This window comes from Glycine max, chromosome 3 (assembly GCF_000004515.6).
Source record: "Glycine max cultivar Williams 82 chromosome 3, Glycine_max_v4.0, whole genome shotgun sequence".
Classification (NCBI taxonomy): Eukaryota; Viridiplantae; Streptophyta; class Magnoliopsida; order Fabales; family Fabaceae; genus Glycine; species Glycine max.
In genome coordinates this window covers 7,966,569-7,986,111 of record NC_016090.4, presented here as the reverse complement: position 1 = coordinate 7,986,111, position 19,543 = coordinate 7,966,569, and the positions used below count along the sequence as shown (strand labels likewise).

The following is a 19,543-nucleotide window of genomic DNA, read 5'->3' as shown; positions in this document are numbered from 1 at the left end:
GGTTGCAACTGTTAGAACTTCGACACTCTCATACCCATCAATCATTGTTGTATTTCCTTCATCTTGTGGATTTTTCTTTGTTTTTTCTTTTAGGGAAATTCCTCTTGAAGTGACCTTCTTTATTGCAAAGATAACACACCTTTTGTTGCTTTTGTTGTGACTTGGACCTTGATATATATGTCTTTCTTCTAAGAATTTTTCTTTTTTGAATGTCCTCTTGCTGTTAGACTTTCGTCATTTATTTCTTTTGGATCAACCTTCTTGGTCAATTCTTTTGAGGCCAATGCTGTTTAATTTGAACCTCATACAATGTTAATGACTCCCTTCCAAGAATCATTGTTTCTACAAAGTGCTCATAGGAGTTAGGCAAGAAATTGAGAAGAATGATTGCTTGATCTTCTTGATCTATAGTCACCTCAGTGTTTTCAAGATCAAGAATAAACTTGCTGAAGTTGTCAATATGATCAACAATCGACTTTCCCAATGTCATTTGGAAAGTCTGTAATCCTTTCTTCAAGATTAGCCTATTTGCTAATGATTTTGTCATGTAGAGACTTTCCATCTTGATCTAAACACCAACAATTGTCTTCTCATTCGAGACCTCTCATAGTACTCAATCTCCAAGATTCAAGATGATGGCATTGTATGCTCTATCCATGATCATCTTCCTCTCTACATCAGACATTTTGTTTTGGAAAGCTTTATCTCCTCCGAATGCATCAAGACCCTCATCTTTAATCTCCAAATTTTGAAATCATTTTTCCAGTGAATCAAGCTCTAATACCACTTGTTATGAAAACTTGTTCAGGATTAAAACCATCCAACTAACTTCACATAGGCAAAGATTACTTCTAGGATCATGAAAGAATTGAACAAGAATGATAACAGAAGAATTTTAGTGAGAGATAACTATCAACAATTGAGAATATAGAAAAACAGTATTTTCTATTCATCTCTCATGTTTTCACACAACAGGTTTTAAACATTTTATACACAACAACTAACAACTGAATTTCATAACAGAAATTCTAACTAAATTAACTACCTACAAGCCTAAGTGAATACCCAAGTTACCCTTATATATACAACAGTCTCTTCCACCAAATCACTACTCACAGCACCCAAAGACATAAATCTTGCTCTCTTATAAGGAGATAAGCTAAACTGCTTGTTCTGTGTGATGACCGGTTGCAATTTAATTTGTGAGATCAACTATTGATACTCAAAGTTCAATTTTGATTGGTTTCCGAGAAGAGAAAAGAAAGTATAAAATTTGGTTATATTCTGAGTCTGGGGATTAGAAAGCTCAAACAATGCAGGATCATCACATACGATTCTTCAAAATTGCAATTTTTCGTTCTATTTTTCTCGACTAGTTTGAAAGTGCAAAATCATCACATGCTTGTTCAAAATCGTCACAGATAATGGACAAACGCTCATATTTCTCAACCAAGTACTAGGTAGCATAAAAAGAAACTCAAATGAATTGCATGGGAATGAGAAATATGTTGTTGTTCATATTTTTCAAATAATAATATTAATACATTCTGATCCGTTTTCCTACTCAAATAATAGAACATAAATTTTATTTCATTTCATCATAATTAATATATATATATATATATATATATATTAAGTTTCATTTTATTATGTTGTACGTATTCCATTTCATTTTAAAAAACAGCAAATCTAACCAAGGGAGAAAATTACAATGTTTTGAAAGAAATTGAATACAGGCCAACACTTAGGTTAGATAAACTTTTCAACAAGTACTACGAAAATAAAATAAATAACATGAAGTAAAAAAAAAATTAGCAAAGTTAAAATCAATATATATAAAAGTTCTCTCAAGAAGTTTTTTAAAAGTGTGCATAAGTTGATTTTAAATTGTTGAAATTCAATTCATTTTATTTTTTATTTTTTTATTTTCTTCTCCTAAATGCTGAGAAGTTTATCCAAAGTATCTTTTAGTCCGAAACTATTCAGTATGCTGAGAAATTAAAATCAACAGCTGTATCTTCTGTAAAGGCTCACGGCATTCCTAGCTCATCTGGATCAATACAGCCATTCCCATTATTGTCAAAATGGAAGGGTCTTCATAGATGCTCATCAATTAGCCATCCTTTTTAAACGAAGGAAAATCATAACAAATTCTTCATATGATCAAGTGTTCATTTCCCATTAGTAGATCATGGGAAGTCAAACTTTAGAAGTGGAAAGTCAAACTTTTTGTACCCTTGAAACATGGAAATTGCAAGAAATTAAGTAGATCATGGGAATAGAAAAATCAACAATGTATGCGAACCATCATAGAGAAAGCAAACTCAGAAGTTCATTATTCTCATCCATATAGAGCCTATTTGGATAATCTTTTCTAAAAGTACTTTTAGAAAAAAAATTAAGATAAATAAAATTCTTGATAAACTAAAATTAACTTAAGCTAATTTATAAAAACTCTCTCATATTAGTTTCTCTAAAAAAATATTTTTAATTTGTATATAAATTAATTTTAACTTATGAAAAAATTTATTTTATTTTTTTCTCTTAAAAATATTTTTTTTAAAAAAATTATCCAAACAAACTCAGTTTACAAAGCAATTGTGCATATAGAAATATAGAATGGAAATTATTAAAAGGAACAAATCATAACTATAAGTACATAAGAGAGAAGGGAGAGAAAGAGAACTTTTTGCAACAAGGTTTCATTGTCAATCCTAGAAAGTTCCTAGATTCATCTCCAAAACAGTTGATTTTCCCTAGGAATTAGAGCCCCAATTTCTTTGAGCACATAGATCTCTCAACAACACATGATTGGGCAATAGTACAAAGTATAACAATAAAAAAAATTCAGAAAAAGAGAACAAATAGGTCTTAGGATGACAATATGCCTAAATAATTAAATGCCCAATAAAAGGATGGGTAGAAAACATCACATACCCCATGAATTCTAGCTAGCTTTTATCAATGTTTATACATATGATATGATGCACATGCACTATGAGATTTTCCAAATGTCAACTCTATCAATAGTCAACACAGCTGAGGTTAGAATATTAACATACAGAAGATTGACCAGACTTACAGCTTTAATAAGCATTTGAACTTTAGACAGCGATTTGGGACCATAGTTATCAGTTTTGAATATTGGTGCTTAACACTCAGCTTTGAAAACACAAAGTCAAGTGGAAAGTGAAATAATTGCAATATTTTTTTTTTTACGTAATAAAGAGTTAGTGAGATTTTTATTTGATACCTAATTAATCTCTCTATTAGATCGGTCATTTGAAAATAAAGTAGTATTTGCAGTTGCAATTCTATTTTTAAGCCGAAAGTCAAACCATATTCTTTCGTTAAGCCACAAAATTATTGCTATTTTAAATATTATAATAATACAAACTAAATAATTTATACCATTATTTAAAACAAAAGGATCCCAAAATTAAATAAATCCATGATAAAGAATAAATCGCAGTTTACTCACACAATCAAAAGCAATAAGAATATAGTAATAAAATCATCACAACCTAAAAAAAAAACTATTTTACGTTGGTTAAAAAGATTATTCTAAGTCGGTTATTAAGCACCGTCATATGTAATGTCAACTTTTTACGAAAAGATATACTTTTTAAAATGATTTTTTAGACCGGTTTTAGAATATTTTTTTTTAAATAAATAATTTTATTCAATGTTATTAAACTTTTAGAGAAAAAATGAGGAATTGATGAAGTGAGCCTCGATAATCTATATGTCACATTAAATTTAAAAACATTATGAGGAATAATAAGTGTGTGTGGGGGGTTACCTGTAACTAACTAGCTCTAGCTCAAAGGATTAAAACATCCATAGATATTTTGAGAGTTAAATACTCTAATTACAGTGGTTATAAAAAAAAATAAAGTGATAATATTATTTTTATTATCTTCGTGTTTGTATAATTATTTTAATGACATCTTTTTAGATGGAGTAGGAACACTATAACCTCATCCATATCTAGGATCAAATGGCTATTGATAGCTTTCAGGATATTGAATTCCAGAAACACCATGCTCCAATTGAGTGGGTACGGGCTCCTAAACCACAAATATTATTTGGAATAATTTCAAATTGTAAAAAGACATGTTCTGCACCAAAAAAAACAAAATGGTAAAGAACAAAGTTAGATAACTACCTGATAATAATTGCTATTATAATTGAAATTATCAGCACCATAATAGGACCCACTATGTGATTGAGAACTAAAAAAAAACAGTAGTTTTGAAGTCTTTCTCTGCAAGCAATAACTATTTGAAAAGGAAACAAAAAAGTGAAGAAGATATAGGTTTACAGCAAGTTTTGACAATTAAAAAATGGAAACACTAGCAGCTGAATTTAACAAGATAATAATTAATCAAATAACTAAAAATTATGAAAATAGGTCTCTCCAATCAAGAATCCTTAAATAATAAAATAATGTAAGATATGAAATTTACCAAATAATTATGGTGTTTCTCAACAAGGTTGCACAGAGAAGCAAGCACTAAACCGCTTCTGTCCAGTTGCCAAGGCAAGAACAATAGTCTTTTCCATTGAATCCTAACAATAGATAATCTTGTCAATTTTCTAGCAGTAATATTGGTAAGAGGAAATTTTATAGGGTCAATCTTACCTGAAGAAGGTCAACATAAGATTTTCCCTCGTGCTCATTTGAGAGGCTCCACCAATTTTCAGAAGTTTTATCAATATTTCCAGCACATATATAACACAGTTGCAGCTAATGTATTGCCAGCCCCATGAGTTTAGAAGCACGTGTCACAAAGCAAATAGTCCATTCATCTCTCTGAGCAAACTGTTAATATGTGATATCATGAATAATATGTAATATATAATACTCAATCGTGAAAATTTCTGACTAATACGAAGTTTCTAATTTGTATCACGAGAAATTCTGGTCTCAACTTAATCCAATCATAATAGGACCATTACTCCATTAGTAACAACAATATGAAGAAATGGTCAAAAGGTGAAGCCATAAGATGCAGGCAAATATGTAACGATTATAGAGATGGCAATATGTTAACAAGAAATAATAAACTATTAAAAGAAACCCAGGGTATAATAAGAAGAGCAAGTGAGTCAGCGATGCTAGTAAAACTTCATTACGTAACTTGGCCACTGAACATATAACAGACTGTCCAAATTTGTTTAATTTACTATAAAAACTTTTTATAGTAAATCAAAAAAACTTAAAAGAAATTACAATATTATTTTTTTCTCAACTTCACTTCTATTTTTTCTCAAATAAAAAACTTAAAAACTTATGTTATTTTTTTTTATTTCTCTTTTCCCATTTATCTCTTTCTTATTTTCATTTGGCTTTGTTTCTTTTCTTCCTGTCAAATACTATAACTACCACATTGAACCACTTTTTACACTAAAGCTTCTCTTTAGTCTCCTCACATACAAAGTTTTTTTTTGTCTTCTCTCTCAGATATATTTGTTCCTAATCTTATCTTTTTCTTATATGCGAACTCATCAGCTTTAACATTCTTATCTTATCTACACACTTGAGGTTATATTTATAGTAATTAATACAACTTATATTTTATCTTTGATTAGCCTGTGCAGATTGTTAAGCTTTTGAGAATTAAAAAAAGAATTAGACTCTTGAGGTTCCTGAATTAAACGTGAAAAAGTATATATAGGAGCAATTTTATCCATTGTAATCATTAGATTAAAAATAAAAATTACTTGTTTGTGATAGAAATAAATATTTATAGTTAACCCACAATGAATTTCGGAATATTATTATTGATAATTTTATAGTGCAAAGGTATTTACATTATATACACTTAGGCTCATAATTGTTTGCCCAGAATAAAGCAACAAACTATTCCAACTAAAAAGGGAAATAAGTCAAGAAATAAAAGAAATAACAATTAAGGGAAGAAAATGATTAACAAGAGGAGAAGACATCAACTGTCCTTCAACATACTGAAGTTATCCATCTACTCCATAAAATGGATTTTGCCAGCATAACTTTTGTGGCAAATATGAACTATCCATACAAAACAGGAAAAAGGTCTAGCAGCATGGCTGTCAGCAGCACAAACCTAAAAATCAGATAAAAATCTACCAAAATACTTAAACAAAAGAACAAATAAAAGATCTAGCAGCATGTAGTTCAGCACATTAATCATTTTTTTTCTCCACTACCATTACTGTTAGAAATATAATATATACATATATAACCATTTGTATCTTCACCTAAGAGCTTAAGCATTTGGGATAGTTGGTTGTTGGCAATTACCTTTCATTTCGATGTCCACAAGCTATGCATTTAACCTTTACATAGCCACCATGATCCATACCTCCACCTCTGCTCGTATCTGGCTTCAGAAGTATAGCAGCTTCGCAAGACAAAAGAATAGTTTCATGACATTAATCATTATAGAAAAGAACTTTCTTTGTAAAGTCTCTAAACTTCCAACAAAATTTTGACAGTCATTAATTGCACTTACTTGATTGTTTTGAAGAGGATGAAATAAAACCATCTGGAACTGGTTTATGTTCACGAACATAGGTGCGGCATTTCAGCAGACAAAGCCAAGCAAGACCAATGAATACAACAAATATAACATGATGACAGCACAAATATAACAATCATTCTTCCATTATTCCCTTCTTTTTTCTTCTTTGGGACATCTACTCCTAAAGGTTTCATTATCATTCCATTGTTGTCATGTCCTGGATTTGGCCCATCATCTATACCAGAAGCATCTGAGGGAGTTGAAGGTGGAGATGGAGGAAGACCTGCAATTGTTATTGAAAAGTATGAATGTAAAGGGAAATATCTACTAATAAAACCAAACATACCATAGAAATTCACTTTATGAAGAAAAAAAGAGTCTTAACAAAGTCATAACCAATGTATAACCTGGAGAATGAACATAGAGTACTTCATAAGCACCAAAGACTGAAGCATCTATCAGAATCTCCCTGTACCAGAGTTTCTTATATATTAAAATTGCACTGGTATCATCAAATTTTACTCCTTTGGGTACTAAGTCTAGGAGAACAGTGATCTTCTCCAGTTGCTGATTAGCTGCGTCAGCTCCCACAATGCGAACCTGGGTATGGTTCAGCAGAACACTTGTTGCAATTTCCTTGGCTAGCTCTGAAACCAACGGAAAAAACTTGTATATTGCAATGTTGATATGGAGTTTAACCTGAAGCGGCCATACACAACCACAAGGTGACCCAGGAGCTGTATATGTCAAGGGCTCCAAGCAAGTCATCGACAAGCAAACTACACGCAGGATAAAACATTAGATAGTTTATTTGGTTTATCCCAAAAAAAAAATAGATAATTTTATTGAGTTGATTGAAAATGAAAAACTAGTGTAATTTTAACGATACTGTAAGCTAATACAATTGCAGGATTATTATTAGATTACCCTTATTAGGAGGTGGAGGTGGCAGAATCAATGTATATGCTGGTGGTGGAGTCTTTTTCTTCTTCAACGATGAGCCTAGAGGAGAAATTCTAGGTGAAGGAGAGGGTACTGATCCAAAAAGGATACAATAAATAATCAGGTAAATGAAATATAAGAACACAGGTAAACTGTAAAAGCAATGACAAAAAGTAAAATTTTATACCATCCAGCTGACCTGGCAGAATTGCTGGTGATGGTGCAGTTGCAGGGGCATGAATATCCTTAATATTTGGTGAGGAGAAAGGAGGTTGTGATTTGAAGACTGAAGGACCTATTCAATAGAAGTTTACAGAAGAATGAAATATTTATCTAATAGGACATCTGTTTTGGCCTCAGGTTGCACTCCACGACCACAGGCATTCAAAATCAAAGAAGTAACAACATCTGTTTTATATTGGTGCTTTGTTCTAGTCATAATATTTATCTAATAGACAAAATTCACATTAGTATTTGGATTAGCCTAAAGAAATACAAGTTATATCAATGAGATTACTAGAAACAAAAATTGATGTTGAAGTAAATTTGTTCACGAGATCTTGTTCGTGCAGCAAGTAATGGCAACCAATGCCATACAATACTCATAGGGTGATTATCACATATCTATGCCTAGCTAAAATGTTCATAGCAATAGCAAAAACAAATTTGATTTCTTATTTTTCTGTATAAGTCTTGCACTGATTATCAAGTTGCTAAATTATTGACACCATCCCCACCAAGAGTGAGCAACCTGGCGCTTGTACAATCTAAAGTTTGGTGTCCACCTAGTGGTTGCACTCTCAGTCTCTCACTATCAAATATACTAACCAAAAACAATGGCCTGTGCCTAAAATGTTAAATGTTAACACTGAAATACAAGGCTATTACCACTATGTTTTTTTTTTCGTCTAAGAACCCTGTTCTAATTAGGTATATGATATTAGTCAGCAGAGATCGAACCAATTGATCTACTGATCCAGGTCCCATGTGAAAAATTCACTTCAAATATTATTTCCTTTATGTAATGAAGTGTGAATGTGAACTAAAGCGAACCTAGCATACGGGTTAGTTAGTTACAGGTAAGCCAATTTTGATACACATGAACTGCATAGGTATGAACTTTAAGGAGAGAATCATCAAAAAAACCCAATTCAGCAAAGATTATTGACATCCAAAGACATAGAACATGTGAACCATAACAAATTTTGAACCACATATATAACCAGATACAACACTCAAACAGTATCCAACATTCAAAAACTAATTCAGAACACCTGAATTATGCTCATACCTGCATATTCATGGACCTGCTGAGTGCAAAAATCTAAATGCAGCTCAATTAGCAAGAAAATCAGCTGCAGTCCCATTTTCTCCTGAAGGAAAGCTAGATCAACAACTTTGAAGATCTCTCAACTTTCTTTCACCAACAACAATTCAGAGTAAAATTGAAGAGAATTTGGTAGAAGCAGCAGCACATGATGAAGGTAAACTTGCTTGTCACATCCAAGTACAAGCACAATAAAGTGGGCAATTAAAGCATACCCTCAATAATGCTTGACCTTCTTTTCAGTTTATCCAGGGAAATGATTCACCTACACCAATACACCATGATGGAATTTTGGAATTAGATACCTTGTTACTTTTTTTTATATATAAAGGGTGACTTCGAGAACATTTTGGAAAACAAATTAGAAATTGAATTAGCAAGACTTTTAGGATTGTTTTGATCATATTGATTCATGGTTGAGAATAATTAAACCAAATAAAATTAAAATTAGATACATGGTTCAACTGGAGAATCTTGGGTTGAAGATTGACTGGTTCACACTAAATTAAAATGCCTAGACTTTTTTCTTCTTCCTCTCTGTTATTTATAGCTTTGAAGTAATGTCCAGACTCAAGTTACCACTCGACTTTGGTCCTAAATATATTTTATATAATTCTTGTAGAAAACACGTTTTCTAATTTCTAATATAATTCTTGTTGGATCAAGTGACCTCAGAATAATTAAGAAGAAAGGTGTTGGGCTGTGACCTAAATCCATATGGAAGGTTATTCTGTTATTTTTTCTGTTTTGTCCTCTGCCTATATAAGGCAAGGATGCCATGGATGTAGCCTTACTCAAGGTGAACCACGTAAAGTTGTTTGTGTGTTCTTTCTCTCATTTCTCTCGCCTTTTCTATTCTGCTGCAATCTGTGTATGATATTTCTGTTCTACTGCATCTACTGTTGCTATTCTTTCTTGTTCTTCATCACTTCCACAACAAACTGGTATCAAGAGCTCAAGTTGCGATCAAGGGAATTCAAGATTCTCGTCTGAATACGAAGATCAAGTTGTGGGAGTCTTGTTTATGGTTCTTTCGCTGCTTCTTTGTGATCAAGATCATTCAAGAAATCATTTCAAACACAATCAGGATTGAGAAATTCAATGGAAAGAACAACTTCAATCTGTGGCGCATCAAGATGCATGCTTTGTTGAAGGAACAATGTGTTTGGGCTCCTGTTGCTTTTGCATCTGTGAAGAAAGAAGTGGCTTTTGAATCAAAAGAAAAGGCCTCTGTTTCAAAGACTGAAGAACTTGCAAAACAAGAAGAAAAGGCTCACTCACTAATCTTGCTTTCCTTGTTTGATGAAGTTTTATATGAAGTTGCAAATGAAGAAATTGCAAGTGGCTTATGGCTCAAGTTGGAAAAGTTGTATATGACTAAGTCAATCTACAACAAGCTCTTCTTGAAGAGGCGCCTATTTGGTTTACACATGAAAGAAGGTACATCTCTTAAAGATCATCTTGATGAATTAAATTCTATTTTGATGGAATTAAGAGATATAGATGTTAAGATAGAGGATGAAGATGCTGCCATGATTCTGTTAGCCTCTCTACCACCATCATATGAGAGCTTTGTCAATTCTCTTAGTGTTGGTAAGGAATGTGTCACCATGGAGGAGGTGAAATCCAGCTTATACTCAAGGAAACTTCGATCTAAAGCACCTGGAAATTTTGAAGAATTGAATGGATCTAGTCTTGTTGTCTCTAACTCTAACAAGAACATCAAGAAAAAGGTGTTTAAAGGAAAGAAGAAGACTCATGTTGATCCAAAGGACATTTGTAACTACTGCAAGGAGCCAGGTCATTGGAAGAAAGATTGTCCTAAGAAAAAGGGCAAACCATCTGTTGCTGTTGCCAAGGAAGGTTCCACATCTGAAAATGAGCTTGTTCTCTCAGTTGCTGATCATCACCAACATTCTGAAAATCAGTGGATATTAGACTCTGGCTGTTCCTTTCATATGTGTCCTAACAAAACCTGGTTTGACACCTATGAAGAGAAATCAGGTGGAAATGTCTTCATGGGAAATGATGTCTCATGCAAGACAGTTGGAATTGGCACAGTAAAAATCAAGATGCATGATGGAATTATCTGAACACTCACTGAAGTTAGGCATGTTCCAGAGCTGAAGAAGAACCTAATCTCTATAGGTATTATGGATGGAAAAGGGTTCAAATGCAGCACTGAAAATGGGGTCATGAAAATTCAGAAAGGTTCTACAATGGTGATGAAGGGTATAAAGAGGGGTAATCTCTATATACTTCAAGGTACAACATGTATTGATGATGGTCTAGTAGCTATTGCATCAAGATCCAATAAGAGCATACCTGAATTAACTCAATTGTGGCACATGAGGCTAGGACATATGAGTGAAAAAGGTATGATGATACTTCAAAAACAACAGCTGTTGGGAAATCAGAAACTGGATGAACTGAAATTCTGTGAGCACTGTGTTTTCGGCAAGCAACATAGAATTAAATTTCCTAAAGCAATTCACACCACCAAAGGAACTCTTGATTACATTCATACTGATTGTTGGGGGCCTGCAAGAGTACCTTCTCTAGGTGGTGGAAGGTATTTTCTGTCCATAATTGATGACTACTCAAGAATGACGTGGATCTACATCATGAGTCAGAAGAGTCAAGCTTTCAAATGCTTCAAAGAATGGAAAGCACTAATTGAAAAACAAACTGAAAGGAAAGTTAAAAGACTCGGAAAGATGAAGAGATTGCTAGACAGCTTACTGTTAGGAACACTCCTCAGCAAAATGGAGTTGCTGAAAGAATGAACAGAACACTCTTGGAAAGAACAAGATGTCTATTGTCTAATGCTGGTCTCAACAGAAGATTTTGGGGAGAAGCTATCAATACAACTTGTTTTCTGATCAATAGAATACCCTCTATTGCTATAGGACTTAAAACTCCTATTGAAATCTGGAATGGCAAAACAGCAAACTACTCAAACCTAAGAGTATTTGGCTGCAATGCTTATTATCATGTCAATGAAGGAAAGCTGGTACCTAGATAAAGAAAGGGTCTGTTCATGGGTTATGGTGATGGAGTGAAAGGCTATAGGATCTGGTCACCAACTGAAAGGAAAGTTCTTCTCAGCAGAGATGTAATTTTTGATGAATCACATTTGTTTCATCCCAAGCTTGAGGTTCCAATTGCTGGAACACAAAGTTGCCATTCTTCTCAAGAAAAAGATGTAGAATCTATAACCAAAGACTCAGAAAAAGGGGGTCATTCCGAAACATCTCCTGTGGTTCTTCAAGAAGGTGAGAAATTAGAAGATTTTAGTGCAAATGAGTCTCATTTGGCTGCTGAACCTGATCCTCCTCGGCTCAATTCTGAAATCAATCATAGACTAAAAAGGGTCACTAAACCTCCTGAAAGATATAGTTTTGAAGACATGGCTTCCTATGCATTACATGCAGCTGAAGAAATAGATTCAAATGAACCAGCCACCTACCAAGAAGCTATCAATCATCCTGAAGCTGAAAATTGGTTGTTAGCTATGAAAGAGGAAATAAAATCTTTGTATAAGAATCAGACCTGGAAACTTGTTGAACTACCTAAAGGAAGACATGTGGTAGGTTGCAAGTGGATATTCAAGAGGAAACCTGGTCTTTCAGAAAAGGAACAGATAAGATACAAGGCTAGGTTAGTTGCCAAGGGATTCAACCAGAAAGAAGGAGTAGATTTCAACAAAAAAATTTCTCCTGTGGTTAGACATACATCCATCAGGGTTCTGCTTGCTATAGTGGCAAACCAAGATCTGGAACTTGAACAACTTGATGTCAAGACTGCTTTTCTCCATGGAAGATTGGAAGAAAATATTCTAATGAAACAACCTGAAGGATTTGAAGTTCAAAGAAAAGAAAGGTATGTTTGTCAACTACAGAGGTCCTTGTATGGTTTGAAACAATCTCCAAGGCAATGGTACATGAGGTTTGACAACTTTATCACCAGCCAAGGATTCAAGAGAAGTCTCTATGATTGCTGCGTTTATCACAACAAGGTGGAGGATGGATCAATGATTTATCTTCTACTCTATGTAGATGACATGCTTATTGCAGCAAAAAGCATATGTGATATACAAAATCTGAAGATCCTCCTGAATGGTGAATTTGATATGAAAGATCTAGGGGCTGCAAAGAAAATCTTAGGAATGGAGATCTATAGGGACATAACTCAGAAAAGGTTACTTTTGTCTCAAAAGGACTACATTCAGAAGATACTTATGAGGTTTGGAATGACTGATTCTAAACCTATCAGCACTCCCCTTTCAGAAAAAGAGAAGTTGTCTACTATGATAAAGTTTCAAGCTCAAGCTGTTCAGGACTATATGTCAAAGGTTTCATACTCAAGTGTTGTTGGCAGTCTCATGTATGCCATGGTTTGCACCAGACCTGACCTTGCTTATGCTGTTAGCATGGTTAGTAGGTTCTTAAACCAACCTTAGAAGGAACATTGGAAGGCTGTGAAGAGAATTTTCAGATATCTTAAAGGGACTGCAGATGTAGGTTTGATCTATGGATCTCACTCAGATTGCTGCCTCACTGGCTATTCTGATGTAGATTTTGCTGCTGGTCTGGTCAAGAAAAGGTCTCTAACAGGGTATGTTTACACCCTTGGTGGCTGCTTGGTGAGTTGGAAGGCAACACTTCAACCTTCTGTTGCCCTCTCAACTACTGAGGCTTAATATATGGCTCTTACTGAAGCTGCAAAGGAAGGAATTTGGCTGAGAGGTCTGATAAATGATCTCGGAATTAATCAAGAATATGCTAACATCTACTATGACAGCCTTAGTGCTATATGCTTGGCCAAGGATCAGGTTCATCATGATAGAACCAAGCATATAGATGTTAGATATCACTTCATTCGGTCAGAAAGAAGAATCAAAGTTCATAAGATCAGCACTTTGCACAATCCTGCTGATATGTTCACAAAGCCTGTTCCAAAAAGCAAGTTTGATCACTGCTTAAGCTTGGTCAATGTTGATTGTTGGGGTTAAGTTCTTATGTACTTGGAGGGAGCAGTTTGTGTCCTATATGGATGTTAGTTCAAGGTAGTGAATTGTTGGACTGTGACCTAAATCTATATGAAAGGTTATTCTGTTATTTTTTCTGTTTTGTCCTCTACCTATATAAGGTAAGGATGCCCTGTATTTTACAGATAGGATAAGTTTTCACTTGTATACTGCAACCATAATAAAAGCTTTCTGTTTTTCCCTCCCGTGGATGTAGCCTTACTCAAGGTGAACCACGTAAAGTTGTTTGTGTGTTCTTTCTCTCATTTCTCTCTCCTTTTCTATTCTGCTGCAATCTGTGTATGATATTTCTGTTCTGCTGCATCTACTGCTGTTGTTCTTGCTTGTTCTTTATCACTTCCACAACAGAGGGGTTGAATTAATTATTAATGTGTCTTGACTAATTTAAAAATTTATCCTTCTTAATGTTACTAGATTCAATTAAGCTTTTACTACTAAGTTAAGAAAGTAAAGAACAAAAACAATAACTTAACTAAAAGTAAAAGTGGCAATTAAAAGTACACAACGGAAATTAAAGAGTGTAGGAAAGAAGAAGACAAACATAAGATTTATACTGGTTCGGCAACAACCCGTGCCTACATTCAGTCCCCAAGCAACCAACGGTTCTTGAGATTTCTTTCAACCTTGTAAAATCCTTTACAAGTCAAAGATCCACAAGGGATGTACCCTCCCTTGTTCTCTTTGAACAACCAAATGGATGTACCCTCCACTTGAACTGATCCACAAGAGATGTACCCTCTCTTGTTCTCAGTATAACAACCCAAGTAGATGTACCCTCTACTTGTACCACAAAGGATGTACCCTCTAATGTGTTAGGACAAAGAATTCTTAGGTGGTTAGTCCCTTGAATTCTCTGTGAGGGGGATACAAAAGATATCTCAGGCGGTTAGTCCTTTGAAATCTTTTGTATAAAGGGAAAGGAAAAAAGATATCTCAGGCGGTTAGTCCTTTGAAATCTTTTGTCAAGAGGGATAAGGGAAGAAACAAAAGAATTCTCAGGCGGTTAGTCCTTTGAATCTTTTGGCAAGAGAAAGAAGTGAATGAAGAAGAAGAGTAGCATAATTTTTTGAACAATGAACTTTTCTTGGAAGAGAAAGTATTGAACAAAAACTCTATGAAAGAAATCTGTTAATCATGAAAGGAATCAATCTTTTCTATTATTTGAAATTCATGCCATGGTCACATATTTATAATCATTTGATGACTCAAGTTAAAGTTTGTGACTCTTGGCAATTTCTTTAAAACTAGTCACTTTAAAAGTTGTGACTTTTAAAAAATCTTCAAAAACAAGTCACCTTAAGAATTGTGACTTTTGGTAATTTATTTTTCGAAATCAGTCACTGGTAATCGATTATCATCATAGTGTAATCGATTACACATCAACAGATGTGACTCTTCATGTTTAAATTTGAAAATCAAAACGTTTATAAACTCTGGTAATCGATTACACAAGTTTAAAATGATTTGAAAATGTTTTATCACTAGTTGTGACTCTTGAAATTTGAAATCTAACGTTTTAAAACATTGGTCCTCGATTACATGCTCATGGTAATCGATTACAGCTTTGTAAATCAGTTTGAAAAACAATGTTGGCTACTGGTAATCGATTACTACCTTCTGGTAATCGATAACCAGAGAGTAAAACTGAAAAATTCTTGTGCTACTCAATGTTTTGAAAAACTTTTTTAGTACTTATCTTGATTCGGTCTTCTCTTGATTCTTGAATCTTGAGTCTTGAATCTCGATCTTGATTGTTCTTGAATCTTGATTCTTGAAACTTGATTGTTCTTGAATCTTGAATCTTGAAACTTGATTGTTCTTGAATCTTGATTCTTTGAAACTTAATTCTTGAAGCTTTTTGACTCCTGATTCTTTGGAACTTGCTTAACTCTTGATTCTTTGGCATCATCAAAATAATCTTGGAAGTCATTGTTTCCACAATTCTTGTAGAAGTACTCACATTTCCTACAGTCTCAGAGGGCTTTGCACTCCTCCCATAATTTAAATTTTTGCTCATTTGTTATCTGATTCATTTGTGAAGATTGACGGGGACTATACGGCACATGCTGATAAGGCCCAGTTGTATAAGGAACTGAACCAGCAGTGTTGTTGCTACTATGACTGGTGCAACTAACTTAGTGCTGACAAGGCTTATTAGATATTAATTTCACATTTGTCCAAATCCAAGACTAACAACAAGTTCACTAACGATGAAGATAACAATGGGTTCACTAATAAACAGATACAGAGAAGGGTCCAAACCTTAGTGTATGTTTGCACATGATATCTCCAAAGGGAACCTGTTTTAAGAACATCTCTTAGGGTTGATATAACCTCCAAAGACGTAGCCTTTATAATATCGTCCTCTTATAAGTTTTATCCTGCAGCACCAAGTAAAACCTGATAAGAGAATGGATAGTTCAATACAAGCATTTCAGTTTAATGAAAATATATAACGAGGAAGTAGTAGATAAAGACATACCTTGAGATGATCGACTTTTACAGTAAGTGGATCCTCACTAACCTGCAGAAAAGACAAATTTTCAGTGCTAAATAAACATCGTAGAACAAAACTTCCCTCATTGGCATAGTGAAACTGTGAAGCTCCCTGAAGATAAAAACCATGGAAGAGAACGCTTTCTTGGCAAAGCAATACACGGACTCCCCTGCCTCTTTGAACTCTTCCTTCCGGTATAGCTTGTTCTTCATTATCCTCAACGAAAACGGAAGCTCTACATTGTTCGCTTTTCGTTCAATGTTTGCCAGAATAATCTCCTCTAGCAGCTCGAACTCCTATGCAAAATTCACCAACGACAATGAAATCTCCTAAAAATCTTCTGAATCCAAATTATTTGCATTGGTATTTTCTATAGAGAACTGAAACTTAAGTGTGAGATCTTCAATCTTCTTCACCAACTCTTCGTCAGAGAAAGGCTTCAAGCTAGTGTTGCAAGCCCTTCTCAAACTCCCCCAGCGCGGGAGGGTAATGAAGAAGAAGCTACAGTGGTTCACGAAATGACACACTAGGGTTCAAGCAGTTCACGAAATGACACACTAGGGTTTGCATTTTGGACGATGAAGGGAAGATATTGCAGAAGTGAGGGTTTGAGAAGAAAAAGGGGAATGAGGAAGAACGTGTTGTGGACCATTGCAACCAGTTCTCTGGCAAGCCTCGGGTTTGAGCAGCACTACCTAGGTATGTAAACTCGAGAGGAGAGGGGCGTGATGTGAAGAGGAATAGGCACAAGTGTAAATAAAAAAGCCTATATACAATGGTTCCTTTATAAAACTAACTTTGAATATCTTATTTTAAAGACGGTTTTGACAAAAACTGCAGTTTTGCAATAACCGTCTTCGAAAAATAGCGATTATTTAAAAAAATACCACCGCGTTTTTGAAAACGACGGTTTTTTTACGACCATCCTTGATGCAGTGTCGTAGTAGCACTGTTTTGTAGTAGCGCATGAAATGACAGATGATGGAGAAATTAATATAGAAAAAGGACACAACAAATAGATAAAATTACAAAATGTAAGAGAGTTACAAGTAATCAAGGATCATATTATAATGACCTTAAATGAGTCCCTTTACATCTATATTATTTCCTATATTGTTCTCTTGTGATATAAATTCCAACTTGTTATCACAAACCAAGTAGTTGAAGATGGACAACTTAGCACCCTCTAAATCAGGCAAAAGTATCCCTAAAATACATTTAAGAGTACCGCTAAAGAGTATGATCAATGTAATCAGTATGAAAGAAGATAAAACATACCAAGTAGTTGCTTGGCAGTTAGTCGAAGTTTAGGGTTTGGTTTTAACATTTCCCTAACAAATTTGAAATCTCTAAGCCCTCGAAAAATGGTCTATGCAAACCCATGTTCTCATTCTTCTCTAAAATTAGAGTAAATTACATTGCCACTCCCGAGGTATCGACAAATTTCTCTTGATTTCTCTCAATTTTTTTTATCCCTACATTGATTCCTTTAACTGTTTGAAAAACATTACACTAATATTCCTTATATATTATTGTAAATCCCTTAATTGTTTAAAATGTATTACATCATATACCCTTGTAAGAAAAGTTGTTGTAAATGTAAAAACAATAGAGGGGTGTGTATGATCTCAAAAAATCATAGAGTGCCGGTGTAATTCACTCTTAATAATTAACCACCAAGGAAAGATATAAAAGTTTCACTTAACTTGTGTAGAATAATAGACCAAGTTGATTGGAACTAAACATTTGGTGCAAATATGAATAAAAAAAAAAACTAGTTGGATAAAAACCTCACCCAAGCATTAGTCTTGGTCGTCATCATTGGTCAAATTAAAAATTGAAAAATAACAGATAATGAAAATGTGCAAGCACTAATATAAAAATCAGGCAAAGCATGAATGTCATTATGCATGTTTATATATGCAACATAAAGGAGGGGTTATCTGAAAGAGTACCATCATAATCTTAATAATTATCATCCTAAAATGGAGGAAGACCACACAATAAGACACAGAGAATAACATTGACACTCCATATATAGTTCCGCTTGAGCACCCTTGGACCCATATAATATGGACTTCCAACAATTCATGAGAATATCTCACCACCACCGTAGAAAATATGTGACAGGTACAAATTATCATATGAGTAATTACAAAACTTTGAGCATTAACGTTGAAACATGAGTATGCAATGCAATGGAAGGTGTTGCCATCGTATCAAAAGGAAAAGCATACGAAAGGGGGTGGAGGTATATGATCCATTTTAATTAGTATTTGGTTGATAATTAGGATAACATCTTATACATCATGCTAACAATGCTTACCACATGTAGAGGCCAAACACCAAATCTTATCTTATAGCTGCCCATCAAAAATATGCCCATTGAGATGCAAGATGAGAATTAATTAAGATCCAACCTGATACATCAAAAGAGTGGCATGGATTGCACTTTGCCACAATAATTTTGCATCTTCCATTCTCATAATTAAACTCATAAAGTTAGTCAACATAAACTGATTCCAGGACCTAGGGTAAACCCGTAGCACTCCAAAAATGCCATATAGAGGAGCCATAATTTAATGGCTTCAGAATAATGTAAGGAAAAATGAGTTAACGAGGAACACATTTTGTGTTAAGAGTAATATTAGTTTGTTAAAAACAAGCTCTATATATAGAGTACTCACATACTGTCATTTATCTTTAATCATTTTCAATCAATATGAGTTTCTTCTATGGTATTCCTCTTCTATACTTTGAACCCTATTATGTTTGGCCTTATCAAGTTAGAGTAACTTGCATCTCTTGTCAATTCTTTGATATTCTAGAGTTCATACCTTGCATTTCAGCATTTGCATATCTGGGGAAATTATCTTTTATGTGGCCTAACTTGCAAAGTGTCATTAATTTTAATTGTATTCAACATTGTTGTCAAAGTAAAAGATTTAACCATAGAAGGAGATTAGGACTTCCAAATAGGTTTACCATGGTGGGAATTGAAATATTTCCACAAAAAACATCCCAGAAGGATCAAGAAAGCAATCCTTTTTATCTGGGCTAGAGAAATAAAGGACAGAATTTATATTAGAGATATGTTTGATTAAGAGTTTAATTTTGTTAGTAGAGTTACTAGTTTGATGCCTATATAAAGGTACTACGTAATTCCTTTGTACTTAATCATTCTCATTTTTTTATCGACAAATGTTAGTTTTTAGTTTTAT

General features: G+C 33.9%; 1 protein-coding gene across 1 annotated transcript; it reads right to left on the bottom strand.

The window, feature by feature from the left end:
- Positions 1-3,740: 3,740 nt before the first annotated feature.
- Positions 3,741-9,031, bottom strand: LOC102668984 (receptor-like serine/threonine-protein kinase ALE2). The gene is made up of 9 exons (XM_026127760.2): positions 8,740-9,031; positions 7,636-7,743; positions 7,434-7,541; positions 6,914-7,285; positions 6,498-6,789; positions 6,287-6,386; positions 4,646-4,825; positions 4,470-4,572; positions 3,741-4,121 (listed from the first exon to the last, which is right to left on the bottom strand). Exons 1-5 carry the CDS (start codon positions 8,813-8,815, stop codon positions 6,548-6,550), a joined length of 906 nt encoding a protein of 301 aa, XP_025983545.1. The 5' UTR covers positions 8,816-9,031; the 3' UTR covers positions 3,741-4,121; positions 4,470-4,572; positions 4,646-4,825; positions 6,287-6,386; positions 6,498-6,547.
- Positions 9,032-19,543: the final 10,512 nt, after the last annotated feature.